At 45.0% G+C, this 16782-nt stretch overlaps 1 protein-coding gene across 2 annotated transcripts in view; it reads left to right on the top strand.

The window, feature by feature from the left end:
* cntnap3 (contactin associated protein family member 3) overlaps positions 1-16782 on the top strand; it is a 136189-nt gene that overhangs the window by 48033 nt on the left and 71374 nt on the right. The window contains exons 3-5 of one of the 2 annotated variants that reach the window (XM_052116844.1): positions 255-448; positions 6205-6352; positions 14409-14612. In XM_052116844.1, coding sequence (XP_051972804.1) covers positions 255-448; positions 6205-6352; positions 14409-14612 — 546 coding nt within the window. Of the gene's footprint in view, positions 1-254; positions 449-6204; positions 6353-9297; positions 9339-14408; positions 14613-16782 lie in introns of those variants that run through there. The other variant, XM_052116845.1, reaches the window with a different exon arrangement.

Below are 16782 nucleotides of genomic sequence, written 5' to 3' on the forward strand. Positions count from 1 at the left end.
GATGGAGATGATCCATTTATAACCATTAAAATCGATTTACCCCGTGCTGTTGAGAAGGTGCAACATCTGCTAGGTGCAAGTATTGTGTTGCAGTTACGAGTCGCAGAGTTGCCATATTATGCAGGTAAATCGACTCTGTTGTTGCACAAAGTCCTGTTATATTAAGTGTTATTTTATGTGTCTTTGTGCATTTATGAACGTGCAAGTCATCATCACAGTCAGTGAAAAGGTCCGTTTGTCTCTTGTAACTTCAGGTGCTGGAGGATGGTCTCCGCTGGACTCGAATAAATATCAGTGGCTTGAAATTAACCTGGAACGGCGGATGGAGGTCACAGCCATCGCCACACAAGGCCGATATGGGAGTTCTGACTGGGTCACACGCTACCTGCTCATGTTCAGTGACACGGGTCACAACTGGAGACCATACCGACAGGAAGACAGCATCGGGGTAAGCGTTGAACGCATCGCTCGTGTGAAGTTTTACTTGAGATGAATGGTGCTTAGACAAGATAAAGTGTTACTAAAAGTCCACTTTTAGCTCTGTGGTCACCCTGTTTGAAGAAGTGCAAATGTGGTTTGAGAGCTACAATGCAGGGGGTATTTCTGTCAATAATGACTTCAATTGTGGGCAGTTCATCACGCAAAACGTTGTATGGCTTCAGAAGACTTAGGCTGTAGCACACAAGTCAAATGAACTACTATTATGATGCTTTTTGGCCGTGTCAATCCCCATTTACTCTACTTGATTTAAAGGAGCACTGTGAACATTCTGCCTCTACTTTTGCGTTTCACAGAAGAAATAAAGTCATTTTGGGTGACACATTCCTTTAATCTACTCCGTACAGTTAGTCATCTCACATTTGCTTGATCTGTTCGGTAGACAACAGCACCACCGATGCCGCAAGAACCGTGAGTCACGATTTTGTCTTTAATCGCAGGCGCTGTTCTCCCTCTCTTTCGAGTGTGAGAGGATTTGTACCTTGACTCTTGGCATACTTCACATGCCACTTTAGAGCAAATGAGATGCGCCGCTGCAGCAGGAAACAGAGCAATTTGTTGGGCTTAACACTCTGCTCCGCTAGATCCGTGATCCCTTCAAAGGCACTGAGAACGCTACTCAGCTCGGAATTACTCGGCGCTCACAAAGTCCAAATTGCACACATTTCTGACAGATAGAAGGACAAAATGAAAGTTCCTCCCTGCACAATAATCCACAATTACTCTACTCGCTGACTCCGCTTGCCGACTACAGTCGCTGGCAGGATATTATTTGGAAGCTACCCGGCTTCAAAGACGCCACTAGCTTTCTGGAGTTGAATTAGCTCCTTAAGTCCATCAGCGAGGTCGACTAGTTTGTCTAGATCTCATCTTTGTTTGTGGGTCAGTGACAAGATCCTCCATTTTTGTTTGTCTGGATCTATTAAGTTATTTGTGCACCAAATCAAAGTCAGGTGGTGTAACCAGCATGCAAAATAAATAATAATAATAACTAGATAGGTACATTTCCTGAAGAAAATGTGAGTGGTGCTTGCCATGGCAAAACTCATCAAATAGCATTTTATAACTTTTTGCTAAGCACTAAAATAATGGTACTAGAATGTTGTTTGCATGTGTTTTTCATGATGGTAGCACGTTTTTAGAATGTTTTAGCACTTCGCTATGTGATGCTAGCATGTGTTAGCATTATGCTAACACGTTTTTAGCAGGTTTTAACACTTAGCTAGGCGATGCTAGCATGTGTTAGCATTATGCTAACACGTTTTTAGCAGGTTTTAACACTTCGCTAGGCGATGCTAGCACGTGTTAGCATGATGCTAGCACGTTTTTAGCATGTTTTAGTACTTCGCTAGGCGATGCTAGCATGTGTTAGCATGATGCTAACATGTTTTTAGGACGTTAGAGCAGTTCGCTAGGCGATGCTAGCATGTGTTAGCATGATGCTAGCACGTTTTTAGCATGTTTTAGCACTTCGCTAGGTGATGCTAACATGTGTTAGCATGATGCTAACACGTTTTTAGCATGTTAGAGCAGTTCGCAAGGCGATGTTAAGTCAATGGGACTTTTTTGGCCGCTTTTTCATCCGCTGTGCGAACATCGTACACCCGATCGCTTAGAAAAGTCATAGCACATGTGTCCTCAATAGGCCGTTCGATTTGACATCTCATTCGTGGGTCTACGCCAAATGGTGCGGGACGAATTAGGTGCCGAAGTTTTGTACAGAGATAGAATAATAAGTATGTGAGATTACAATAGTGTTGCTTTGCAAGCACCACTAATAATAATAAAACAAAACAAAGAAGACCCTTTTAGACACTCATGACTTTTATTTATTTATTTTTTTAGTTGACATTTGTGACTTTTGTTAAATAAATGATAATACACATGCATGTATTTAATTTGCAAGGAAAGTATTTTAACCCTTTAATTTCAGATACAAACTAATATTGTCAAAATATTAATAACTCCAGTCTTGACCATCACAAAATAAGTATCGTTTGAAAGCTCAGAAGCTCTATTTTACAATGCATGTGACATTATGACCAAAACTGAACAAGTGCTTTGAAATTTGCAGAAAATCTGAAATGTTTTAAATGTGAAATTAAAATGCATTGCAATCAGTAAAAACATCAAACTGATAAAATAGTCAAGTGTCATATGTTGTTGGAAAGCTCTCCAAGAGTAAAATACAACTAATACAAAACTATAGCGAGTAACAGCTAATTATAAGTCTTTGACAATTATGTTGGTGTTGCTTATTATGCCACATTTTTGCTTATAACTTCACAAAAAAATAAACAGAACATAAAACATCACATATCATTATTCTGTGAAATATTTTCAATCGAGTCCACACACAAGATAATCAGATGTATAGATCATGAGATAATCCACATGAAGCACAAAGTTACATATGGCCACCAGGAGATGGCGCCAAATACACGACAAAGACTCAATGATGACTCAAATGGCACAGAATGAAACTCATTCTGTGTAATCTCATGACTAAAATCATGTCTGCATGCTATGCAAACCTTTAGTCATTGTTGTGTTTGCATGTGTAATTAGTTCTTATGTACAATTATTATCTTTTATTTGTTTGGAGAAGCTTTTGGACACATGATCAATTATGTTTGTAATGTTGTAACTTTTGATCGCTTTGTCGAATCAACACAACATTATTCTCAGAAACAGTTGACATGACTAGAAATAAAACAAAAGCAGTTGTTCCGAGCCACCTTATTTACACCCAAAGATATATGATGTCAAATAAGAAACAAAAGTAAATATTTAGCTAATTTTATTTATTGATTTATTTATTATGATGTTTCAGCCGTTTCTTAGGATGAGAGTCATAATCTACTGTATATCCTTAGAAAAATAACGTTTTCTTTACATTGATGCCAAACACATGACCTGCAATGTTTTTCAAAAAGTTATGAAACAACATGGACACAAAGATAACATGCTGCTTGAAATTATTTAAATGAATCCCCTTCAAAAGTCCCGGTGCTACAGATTAGATTACATTAGATTAGATTCAACTTTATTGTCATTGTGCAGAGTACAGGTACAGAGCCATGAAATGCAATTAGCAACTAACCAGAAGTGCAAATAGCAATAGGTATATAATAATATATATATATATATATATATATATATATATATATATATATATATATATATATATATATATATATATATATATATATATATATATGAGTATTTCCAATAAAGATGGAGTTAAGAGGTAGAAAAGAAGAGACCAGCTCAATGCAAATGTCTACAAATGCAGTACAAGAAGTATATACACTGACTGATGCATGGTACAGAATGAGGTGTAATATATGCATATATATATGCACCCCATGGTTGGGGTGAGAGGTGTCTTTGATAATGCTTCTCACCCTCCTTAGGCGGCGTTTGTGGTGAATGTCTTTGATGGAGGGTAGCTGAACACCAGTGATGTATTGGGCAGTTTTCACCACCCGCTGGAGGGCCTTCTGGTCTGAGACAGTGCAGTTGCCATACCACACTGTGATGCAGTTTTTTAGGATACTTTCAATAGTGCAGTGGGATGGGGGAGGACAGGTGAGCTTTCATTAGCTTCCTAAGGAAGGAAAGGCGCTGTTGTGCCTTTTTGATCAGAGTGGAGGTGTTGTTGGTCCAGGAAAGATCCTCAGAGATATGGACACCCAGGAACTTGAAGCTAGTCACACGCTCAACTTCGTCCCCATCCATGTAGATGAGTGTATGTGTGGCCCTTCCACACTCCCTTAGTCCGCCGGTAGTCCACAATCAGTTCCTTGATCCTCTGGGTGTTGAGTGTGAGATTGTTGTTGGCACACCACACTGCCAGGTGCTGTCCCTCTTCCCTGTAGGCCGTCTCATCGTCGCCGCTGATCAGGACTACCACCGTGGTGTCATCTGCAAACTTGATTATGGAGTTATGCCCAGGTATGCAGTCGAGGGTGAAGAGGGAGAAGAGGATTGGACTCATCACACAGCCCTGTGGTGCACCAGTGTTCAAAGTGAGGGTGGAGGAGTTGTGGTTGCTGATCCTAACAGACTGTGGTCTGTTACTGAGAAAGTCCAAGGTCCAGTTACAGAGAGAGGGGCTGATGCCAAGATCAGTGAGCTTGGATGGAATCACAGTATTGAAGGCAGAACTGAAGAGCTGAGGCGATAGCATCCTCGGTTGACCTGTTGGGTTTGTAGGCGAACTGATATGGGTCCAGTGTTGGGGGCAGACATGTGGGATGATGGGAGTAAGAGCAATGGGGCGGAAGTCGTTGGGGGCCACTGCAGCATCATGTTTTGGTACTGGTGCAACGGTGGCTGTTTTGAAGCAGGTGGGGACACTGGCCTGGGCCAAGGAGAGGTTGTTTGGAGTTTACTAACAACAGAAGAGAGTTCCTTCATGGCTAGCTTAGCATTAGCATCCAGGGGTACATATAGTGCAGCGATTATGGTAGATGTAAATTCACGGGGTAGGTAAAAGGGTCTGCACTTGATAAAGAGGTACTCGATATCGGCAGAACAGTGGGATTTGGTAGTAACAGCATTGGTGCAGCAAGTTCTGTTTACATGGATGCAAACACCCCCACCTTTGCTTTTACCAGAGTCCACAGCCGTTCTGTCAGCTCTATAGATATTGCGCCCCTCTTGATCAATCGTGCAGGTTGGAACGGTGCTACTGAGCCAAGATACAGCAATTCACATTCAGACGGATATCTTAGGTTGTTGCGTGTTGCCTCTGCTGTATTTTTGAGCTTGTCAATTAAGACATTTCCTAATTTTTCATAATGCATATCATGACCCTTAGATGGTTCGGTTACGTTGCGCTCTGGCTAGCGGTTTTTGAACACAATATTGTGTCTTACTTTATTTAAACCTCCTACAAGAATCTGGAAACCTGAAACCAAATGACTAGTTCATTTTGGAAATATTTAGTTTTTTACGTTCCTTCTTGACAAGCACCTAAACCCCCTCTAAAACCATCAATCCCGGCCAGTCTAACCAGTCAGGCCAAGCTAGGAGACCAGCTAACCCCTCTCGGCTGGTTTATGGTGTGTTTTTCAGCAGGGTAAGCTCTAGCATGAGGGTTTTGCAGGTTATAAGATGTCAGTATTGATTTCCATTGGTACAGTGAGGTGATGGGAGACGTGTACACCAGTATTCATGTGAGAATGGCAGTCTGAGCTGTAAATATGTCAGCTGGTTATTGACCCCTAGCAATGTTGAATCACTACAGTCTCGCTGTGTATTAAGTCGAATCTGAGCAGTGATCTATAGACTTGTCACGGCCTACGTAAACTCACTTGTCATGCTAAATTCAGCATCAACAAACTGCATCTTTATGATCTCATGTGAAAACATATTTGTAACTCATGTAGAACTTCTGATAATGTGATCTTATTTGTATTTTGTATTAGTCTTTGATCACATGCACATTTGTATACATTTATATTTTGTCACACTAAGTGTGCAAATGGCTTTACATTTACAAGTCATCACATTTTTTCGACATCTAAAAGATCTCCGTTTCAGTTCCGTTCAGTCAGAGCTGTCAATATGATGATATTGATATTGAGTGACTATCCAAAAGTGCACAAATGTGTGTAAACGCATTGCATATGGATTCCTATGAATGCAAATGAGGTCACCATAACACATAATCGCAACGTTTTTCCTTTTCAATTTAAGGCTTTTTCTGGGAACTCTAACGCCGACAGTGTGGTGATGTACAAACTCCAGCATCCAGTACTCGCTCAGTACCTCAGAATATTACCGCTGGACTGGAATCAGAACGGCAGAGTTGGACTGAGACTGGAAGTGTACGGCTGTCAATACAGTAAGTATGATCAAGACATTTAAATTATGCTTTTGCTTTAAAGGTGACGTTTGTGATTATTTGGATGTTAAAATACTTTCTCTATAGGCTACTATAAGTGAGCCATTTTTAGGTTGAGTCGGTGTTGCTCAGCCAGTGGTGTGAGTTTGGGGCGGGATTATCTGATTGGCTTGACCAATAGCAGGCAGGGGGAGTGTTTAAAAGCTGTTTGGAGTCATTCTGTGGCTTGTCAAAGCTAACGTCCTGTTATTCTACAAACTTTACTCTACAAAATCCCTAAACAAAGACCAACATTTCTGACTGTAATTCCTCCTAGAGCTTTTAAGCTACATCCGGCTGTGGCTCAGGTGGTAGAGCGGTAGAACTTTCTGAGACCAGTGCAGACAGACAGCACACTGGAGGTTAAGTCGTGCACTAAATAGGGAGCAAGGGAGCATCCTATAGCTCTCATATAACTGTTCTGAGACCAGTGCAGACAGACAGCACACTGGAGGTTAAGTCGTGCACTAAATAGGGAGCAAGGGAGCATCCTATAGCTCTCATATAACTGTTCTGAGACCAGTGCAGACAGACAGCACACTGGAGGTTAAGTCGTGCACTAAATAGGGAGCAAGGGAGCACCCTATAGCTCTCATATAACTGTTCTGAGACCAGTGCAGACAGACAGCACACTGGAGGTTAAGTCGTGCACTAAATAGGGAGCAAGGGAGCATCCTATAGCTCTCTATAACTGTTCTGAGAGCAGTGCAGACAGACAGCACACTGGAGGTTAAGTCGTGCACTAAATAGGGAGCAAGGGAGCATCCTATAGCTCTCATATAACTGTTCTGAGACTAGTGCAGACAGACAGCACACTGGAGATTAAGTCGTGCACTAAATAGGGAGCAAGGGAGCATCCTATAGCTCTCATATAACTGTTCTGAGACCAGTGCAGACAGACAGCACACTGGAGGTTAAGTCGTGCACTAAATAGGGAGCAAGGGAGCATCCTATAGCTCTCATATAACTGTTCTGAGACCAGTGCAGACAGACAGCACACTGGAGGTTAAGTCGTGCACTAAATAGGGAGCAAGGGAGCATCCTATAGCTCTCATATAACTGTTCTGAGACCAGTGCAGACAGACAGCACACTGGAGGTTAAGTCGTGCACTAAATAGGGAGCAAGGGAGCATCCTATGGCTCTCCTATAACTGTTCTGAGACCAGTGCAGACAGACAGCACACTGGAGGTTAAGTCATGCACTAAATAGGGAGCAAGGGAGCATCCCATAGCTCTCCTATAACTGTTCTGAGACTAGTGCAGACAGACAGCACACTGGAGGTTAAGTCGTGCACTAAATAGGGAGCAAGGGAGCATCCTATAGCTCTCCTATAACTGTTCTGAGACTAGTGCAGACAGACAGCACACTGGAGGTTAAGTCGTGCACTAAATAGGGAGCAAGGGAGCATCCTATAGCTCTCCTATAACTGTTCTGAGACCAGTGCAGACAGACAGTACACTGGAGGTTAAGTCGTGCACTAAATAGGGAGCAAGGGAGCATCCTATAGCTCTCATATAACTGTTCTGAGATCAGTGCAGACAGACAGCACACTGGAGGTTAAGTCATTCACTAAATAGGGAGCAAGGGAGCATCCTATAGCTCTCCTATAACTGTTCTGAGACCAGTGCAGACAGACAGCACACTGGAGGTTAAGTCATGCACTAAATAGGGAGCAAGGGAGCATCCTATATCTCTCCTATAACTGTTCTGAGACCAGTCCAGACAGACAGCACACTGGAGGTTAAGTCATGCACTAAATAGGGAGCAAGGGAGCATCCTATAGCTCACTATGCAGTTAAGTGCGTTCACTCCTAAAATCTGATCAAAAGTTCAGTTTCAAGCTGCAGATGATGTTTGGATCACTCAACATGTTTGACACACATGGGACGATGATCATCAGTACATAGATTCACCATTTGGTTGACAGTGAACATACATTTGTGGTCAAATTATTTGCTCCAGAAAAAAAATTAAATAACAATTTTGCATGTTTATTAGGTGCTACTTGTTACAACTCAAAAAGGGAAATGGAAAATGCACACATCAGTCATGCGTGACAGACATCTCATGAGGTTATGCTAATGTTTCCCCGTGAGAACACTGTAATTGTTGTTTTTACCAAATGCACAATGACCATCTTATTGAACCAAGCAATAAATGATACTCATTGTGGTGCTCTATGATAAAACAATTTCAATTAACAAATCATCAAACTGTTCTTGTAACTAGCTCCCATGTTGTGGTATCTTATCTCCTAAACGCAGACTACCACGTCCAGCCTTCTATCAATAAAACGGCAACTAACAGCGCTGGTTTCTGATTGGTCTAATGTACTCCCGTGTGTGTGGCTGCTTTTGTCCTGTGGCTCTGTTAGAATGAGATGTATTGTCAGTGAAATCATCCTGGGCACAACTGCAGCGGTTTTACCATTTCTGGCATTGTGAGCTGTTGGCGAAGGGTTTTAGGCATCTCAACCCATTAACGTGCATAAAGTTTATTCGCCTCAAATGCATTAACTCAACCCAGGGAAATATTTTATTGCTTTTCATGGCTCCAGAGAATTAAGGTGAATGAGTTTGCAGATATATTTAGTTTATGTATCAACTTTTTCTCAGATGTATCACCTAAAATTCCTTAAGGTCGATAAACAGACACAAATGAGTTACAGTTGGATTGTGTCCATGTTCAGAAATTGAGGAGAGTATTAGGAATTGTGTTCAGTTGTGTTCTAATGGGTGTATAATTTATTGCTCAGATCGTCCAGGTGCTGTCCAGTGTCATGCCGTTGCATCATTTTTTTTGACATGAGCATTTTCAACTCTTTCTGCTCCATTTACAGCAGTCAAGTGGCTGTGCTGTGCCTATGCATTATGGGCCAACACATCACCACTAATGTATATGTGGCAGCGGGGGCGTGGTCAAGCGCCCGTCCGGGAGAGAAAAGCGGTAAGGGCGCTCACACCTGAGCTAAATTATGTCTAACACCTGTCTCTAATTGCAGTAGAGCGAGGAGAGCGGATAAAGAGCCAGCAGCCACAGAGCAGAGGGAGACGGACGTACAGCAACCCAGCGTTTTCTGTGCTTACGTGTGTGTGTGTGTGCACATTATAAAAAAACAATTAAAAAGGCTTACCTTGTGCCAGACCCCTGTTTTCCTGTCCTCCTTGAGAAAGTCACTACACTGGTGCGAAACCGGGAGAAATTGATGATGGAACAGAGTCAGCCCCATAGAGTCCTCCCAGCTGGCGGAAGTCCTCCAGTCCCTCGCGACACTCCATCAGAGCCACCAACAATCCCTGCTTGAGCTCCGGCAAGACCAGGATCGTCGGTTCTTCGAGATCATCGCGGGCTCAAGCAGAGGACCGGCACGCCATCCGAGCCTCCTCAGCCAGGAGGCCGCTCCAGCCGCAGCAGCGACCCCGGACACCAGCGCCACATTGCCCCCACCAGCGTTACAGAAGATGGGGCGGCAGATGATCCAGAGGCATTCATCGATCTGTTCGAGCGATCGGCGGAAATTTGGGGGTGGCCCCAAGACCAGTGGGCAGCCCGTCTAGTCCCTCTGTTGTCCGGGAAGCACAGCTCATGGCGCAACAGCTGCCGGCAACAAGCCTCCTGGCTTATCCTGATCTGAGGAGAGCCATCTTGCAACGGGTTGGTCGGAGTCCGAAGAAAGTCGCCAGCTCTTCCGGGCCTTGAATCTCGATAAATCCGACCGCCCGTTTGCGTTAGCCCAGCGGCTCCGTGATGCCTGTCGGAGGTGGCTGCTTTCGCTGGGACCGCGACGTCGAGGAGCTAGTCGATCAGGTGGTACTGGAGCAGTTTGTCCAGCGTTTGCCCGGAAGACGGCGGAGTGGGTCCAGTGCCACCGCCCGGCGTCGCTGGAGGAAGCCGTCGCGACTCATGAGGAGGACCACATGGCGGCGATTCCCAGGGCGGATGAGCCCTCTCTCTCTGTCTCCCCTTCCCCTGTGTCTTCCCCTGTTTTTTTCCCTCCCCTCTTCCCTCTCGCTCTGCTCTCTCCCCAGGGTCCGTTCCTGCCCCGCAGGCGCGGGCGTTTGTGAGACCAGCCTCCCGGACTTGGGAACACCGCCTAGCCCTTCCCGTCCTTCAGCCGCTCTCCTCCTCAGGTGGGGGCACCCGCCAGCACGGTGCGGCCGCAGCGCCTGGGCGGTCTGCTGGAGGTGCGGAGACCGGACCACTTCGGGATCAGTGTCCGCTGATGGAAATAGGGGCAGTGGTGCGGGTCTCCGATGTTCAGCAGGCTGCCCCGATCGGGCTGGAGCGTGCAGATTCGGTAAGAATCCAGGGGGTACATACCAAGCTTTGTTGGATACCGGCTGTAACCAGACCACCATCCACCAACGCTTGGTTCAACCCGGGCTCTGGGCTCAGCTAAACTGGTGAGGGTGAGGTGTGTGCATGGGGATATTCACAAGTATCCCGTGGTGACTCTGGCGATCAAATTCGGGGAGAAAGACATAGTGTGGAGGCAGCGGTTAGTTCCGCCTCACCCATCCGCTAATCTTGGGTACTGATTGGCCGAATTTTAGAAAATTATTGGAGGGGTTTGTGCGGATGGGTCCTGCATGGAAGTAAAGGGATGTGTGATGTGCGATGCTTTGGCGGGGAGGCTGAGCGGGGCCGTCCTCGGCTGCTCGAATGGCGTGGGAAGAGGCGAGGTTGTCGCTCCTCCTCTCCGAGAATTCCGGAGAGGACTTCCCCTTGGAGCAGTCGCGAGATGAAACCCTTAAGCACGCTTTTGACCAAGTGAGAGTGATCGATGGTCAACAACTCCGGCCGGTGTCGCCGTTTCATATCCGTATTTTTAAGCTTATTAAAGATCAGCTTATACAGGGTGGCGCAGGGCGCCCAAACAAAGGAGGAAGTAGCGCAATTATTGATTCCGCGGAGCCGCCGGAAATGGTTTTCCAGGCGGCTCACTATAATCCATGGCGGTCACCTAGGGGAGCGGAAAACACTTCTCCGTCTAATAGCCCGTTTCTATTGGCGGGCATTGGCGGTGGCGTCCGCAGGTGGTGTCGCGGCGTGCCGTGAATGTCAGCTGGTAAACCCACCGGCCACCCCAAAAGCGCCATTACGCCCTCTACCGTTAATCGAGGTCCCCTTCGAAAGAATTGGGATGGACCTCGTCGGGCCATTAGAGCGGTCAGCACGCGGACATCAGCTCGTGTTAGTCCTAGTGGATTGCAGCGACGCGATATCCGGAAGCAGTGCCTCTGAGCAACATCTCCGCGCGTAGTGTTGCAGGGGCACTCTTCAAGATAATCTCCGGGTGGGGATTCGAAAGAAATCCTCACCGATCAAGGCACGACTTTTATGTCCACGAACACTTCGCGAACTTTACGAGCTCTTGGGCATCAAATCGATTCGCACTAGCGTTTACCACCCGCAGACAGATGGCCTAGTGGAGCGATTTAATAAAGCAGCTCAAGAACATGATTCAGTAAATTGCGTACCGCGATGACGCTAGGAACTGGGATAAGTGGCTAGACCCCTGTTGTTTGCAGTACGAGAGGTCCGCAAGCCTCCACGGGTTCTCCCGTTTGAGCTGCTGTGCGGGCGACGCCCAGCGGTGTCCTTGACATCATCCGCGGCGTGGGAGGAGGACCTTCTAACAGTAAAAATGAAATCCAGTTCGTTCTCGATCTTAGAGCAAAACTCCACACACTGGGGCAACTAACACAGGAGAATTTGCTCCAAGCTCAAGAACGCATGCGCCGGCTGTATGACAGGGGTGCTCGGCTACTGAGAATTTGCACCGGGAGATAAGGTACTCGTATTACTCCCAACATCGAGCTCTAAATTACTCGCCAAGTGGCAAGGACCCTTTGAGGTCACCACGGCCAGTGGGGATCTCGATTATGAGGTTAGGCGTACCGATAGAGGCGTAGCGCCAAATTTATCACCTCAACCTCCTGAAATTATGGAGGGAGGAGCGGCCTCTGTGGCGCTAGCCACGGTAGTTCGAGAGGGCGGAGCTCGGACCGGAGATAAACAAAACTACAATCTCAACACTCCGGTTCCTTGTGGAGACCAACTCTCACCGCGGCAGCTCACAGAGGTTTCTGAATTACAAAAAGAATTTGCGGACGTGTTTTCCCTCTACCGGGCCGCACAAACATCATACAGCACCACATCGAGACCGAGCGGGCGCGGTGGTGCGTTGCCGCCTATCAGCTTACCCGAACATAAAAAGAAAATAGTACGGGAAGAATTAGATCGCGATGCTTGATATGGGCGTAATAGAGGAATCCCACAGTGATTGGTCCAGCCGGTTGTTCTTGTTCCCAAGAGTGATGGGTCTGTTCGATTCTGTGTGGATTACAGAAAAGTCAACGCGGTGTCTAAATTTGGCGCGTACCCAATGCCCGTGTTGATGAACTGCTCGATCGGTTAGGTACTGCTTCGATTTTATTCGACCTTGGATTTAACGAAGGGTTATTGGCAGATCCCCTTGACACCAATGTCCCGTGAGAAAACAGCCTTCACGTACGCCAAAAAATTGGATTACACCAATTTGTGACGCTTCCTTTCGGTTTGTTTGGGGCACCAGCCACGTTTCAGCGACTCATGGATCGGATCCTCAGACCGCACACCGCGTACGCCGCTGCCTATTTAGATGATATTATCATTTACAGCAATGATTGGCAGCGGCACATGCAACATCTGAGGGCCGATCCTGAGATCGCTGCGTGGCGGGGCTCACCGCAAACCCAAGAAGTCTTGTGGTTGGGCGTGTGGAGGTACGGTATCTGGGGTTCCACTTGGGTCATGGCCAGGTGCGTCCCCAAATTGATAAGACTGCGGCGATTGCGACTTGCCCTAGACCTAAGACCAAAAAGGGGGTGAGGCAGTTCCTGGGGCTGGCTGGCTATTACAGAAGATTTGTACCCAATTATTCGGACGTCACCAGCCCGCTGACTGACCTCACTAAAAAGGGGCTCCAGATCCGGTCCAATGGTCAGAGCAGTGCCAACAGGCGTTCGCAGGTTAAAGCTGCACTTTGTGGGGGCAGCTTTTGCATGCACCTGACTTCTCTCTCCCCTTTGTATTGCAGGCGGACGCTTCAGACAGAGGGCTGGGGGCGTACTCTACGCAGGTGGTGGAGGGAGAGGAGCGCCGGTGCTGTACATTAGGCGGAAGCTCTCCTTAAGGGAGACTAAGTACAGCACCATAGAGAAGGAGTGTCTGGCCATCAAGTGGGCGGTCCTCACCCTCCAATACTACCTGCTGGGGCGGGCCTTCACCCTCTGCTCAGATCATGCCCCACTGCAGTGGCTCCACCGCATGAAAGATACTAGCGCCCGGATCACCCGTTGGTATCTGGCCCTCCAGCCTTTTAAGTTCAAGGTGGTCCACAGACCGGGGGTGCAGATGGCTGCCGCTGACTTCCTCTCCAGAAATGGGGGGGGGAGTGGTAGGCAGGCCGGATGACGCCCCGGCCTGAGTCGGGCGGTGGGGGTATGTGGCAGTGGGGCGTGGTCAAGCGCCCGTCCGGAGAGAAAGCGGTAAGGGCTCACACCTGAGCTAAATTATGTCTAACACCTGTCTCTAATTGCAGTAGAGCGAGGAGAGCGGATAAAGAGCCAGCAGCCACAGAGCAGAGGGAGACGGACGTACAGCAACCCAGCATTTTCTGTGCTTACGTGTGTGTGTGTGTGCACATTATAAAAAACAATTAAAAAGGCTTACCTTGTGCCAGACCCCCTGTTTTCCTGTCCTCCTTGAGAAAGTCACTACAGTATAACATTTTGGAAGAATGTGCATGACCAAAACCTTTTGTTTAGGACCGAGTGGATGAGTTATGATTTCAACGAACCTATTCTAGTCATTCCATTTCCAATTCTAACTTATCTTGAAGGTGTGTTAAAGTGATATTACATTAAACTGGTATATGAGAACGTATTTTAACATCTGCATAAAGAGTAACAGCCGCTTTAACATGGTATAGTCTCAGTTACTGTTTGTTCATTATTTATCCTGTGTTTTTAGGGTCTGATGTTGTGGGGTTTGATGGCAGTAGTCATTTCCTGTACAGACTGGATCCCAGCACGAGTCCTACAGATAAAGACGTGTTAGTCATGAACTTCAAAACCCTACAGAACTCTGGGATGTTGATTCACATGGAGAGTGACAGCGGACACACGCTTACTTTGGAATTATTCAAAGGCAAACTCTTACTGCAGTTTCGAAAAGGTATTAATATGCATGTTTCATCTAGTTTTATGGCGCTTGTAAACGGCATCATTTATGCTGAACTGTGTGTTTCCATGGAAATACCATGTTATTTGGACATGTATGATGGAAATACCATGTTATTTGGACATGTACCATGGTATTTCCATAGTATATGTCCAAATAACATGGTTTATCCATCATACATGTCCAAATAACATGGTATTTCCATGGTACATGTCCAAATAACATGGTATTTCCATGGTACATGTCCAAATAACATGGTATTTCCATGGTACATGTCCAAATAACATGGTATTTCCATCATACATGTCCAAAAAACATGGGATTTCCATCGTACATGTCCAAATAACATGGTATTTCCATCGTACATGTCCAAATAACATGGTATTTCCATGGTACATGTCCAAATAACATGGTATTTCCATCATACATGTCCAAATAACATGGTATTTCCATCATACATGTCCAAATAACATGTTATTTCCAACATACATGTCCAAATAACATGGTATTTCCATGGTACATGTCCAAAAAACATGGGATTTCCATGGTACATGTCCAAAAAACATGGGATTTCCATGGTACATGTCCAAAAAACATGGTATTTCCATGGTACATGTCCAAATAACATGGTATTTCCAACGTACATGTCCAAATAACATGGTATTTCCATAGTATATGTCCAAATAACATGTTATTTCCATGGTACATGTCCAAATAACATGGTATTTCCATCGTACATGTCCAAATAACATGGTATTTCCATAGTATATGTCCAAATAACATGGTATTTCCATGGTACATGTCCAAATAACATGGTATTTCCATGGTACATGTCCAAATATCATGGTATTTCCATAGTATATGTCCAAATAACATGGTATTTCCATGGTACATGTCCAAATAACATGGTATTTCCATAGTATATGTCCAAATAACATGGTATTTCCATGGTACATGTCCAAATAACATGGTATTTCCATAGTATATGTCCAAATAACATGGTATTTCCATGGTACATGTCCAAATAACATGGTATTTCCATGGTACATGTCCAAATAACATGGTATTTCCATCGTACATGTCCAAATAACATGGTATTTCCATCGTACATGTCCAAATAACATGGTATTTCCATCGTACATGTCCAAATAACATGGTATTTCTATTGTATATGTCCAAATAACATGGTATTTCCATCGTACATGTCCAAATAACATGGGATTTCCATCATACATGTCCAAAAAACATGGGATTTCCATCATACATGTCCAAAAAACATGGGATTTCCATCGTACATGTCCAAATAACATGGTATTTCCATCATACATGTCCAAAAAACATGGGATTTCCATGGTACATGTCCAAAAAACATGGGATTTCCATCGTACATGTCCAAATAACATGGGATTTCCATCATACATGTCCAAAAAACATGGTATTTCCATGGTACATGTCCAAATAACATGGTATTTCCATCATACATTGTTGTTAGTTTAAATCTTACTGATGAATCTGGGTTACTGGTAAATTTGACATTCATAAGGTTTTAAACCTGGAAAGAAAAGTCTTCAGGTGCGGGTCACAGTCTGTCGTGAGTGGGCCGTATGGCACACATTCCCAAACTGCCATCTGTTATTGCTGTGTTGATGCCAGCATCACGGGCATAGAACTGTTTCCTGTCTCCTGACAAACACTGTTTGTCAACTGTGTACAGATAAAACGCCACAACACATTTCCTGAACGGGTGAAATCGTTGAAGCCTGCAATGCCTGACCCATATTAACACATACTGGCTGAGGAATAGCTTGAAACAGGAGTGTCAAACTAATTTTCAGCCTGGGCGACATCAGGGTTTATTTGTGCCCTCAAAGGGGCGTTGACAACGTGGCACCAGCACATGCCTAGGGATCACCGGTGCAATTACCAATAATATTACATGTTATGTGCATTGAAATGCACATTTGACAGAACAGCATTGACTTTGAGGTTGGGGTGCAGGTGAACATATTTATATTAACAACAGTAACATCTGAGGAAAAAAATAACACCTAATGTTTATATGGCTAAATTGAAATATTCTGACATTGTGACTGGTTGGGTCTTCTTTACAGATTCCTTTCATCAGGCTCCTTTTTACATCTTTACATTATTCCTACAATCAGAG

Source organism: Xyrauchen texanus, chromosome 44 (assembly GCF_025860055.1).
Source record: "Xyrauchen texanus isolate HMW12.3.18 chromosome 44, RBS_HiC_50CHRs, whole genome shotgun sequence".
Lineage (NCBI taxonomy): Eukaryota > Metazoa > Chordata > Actinopteri > Cypriniformes > Catostomidae > Xyrauchen > Xyrauchen texanus.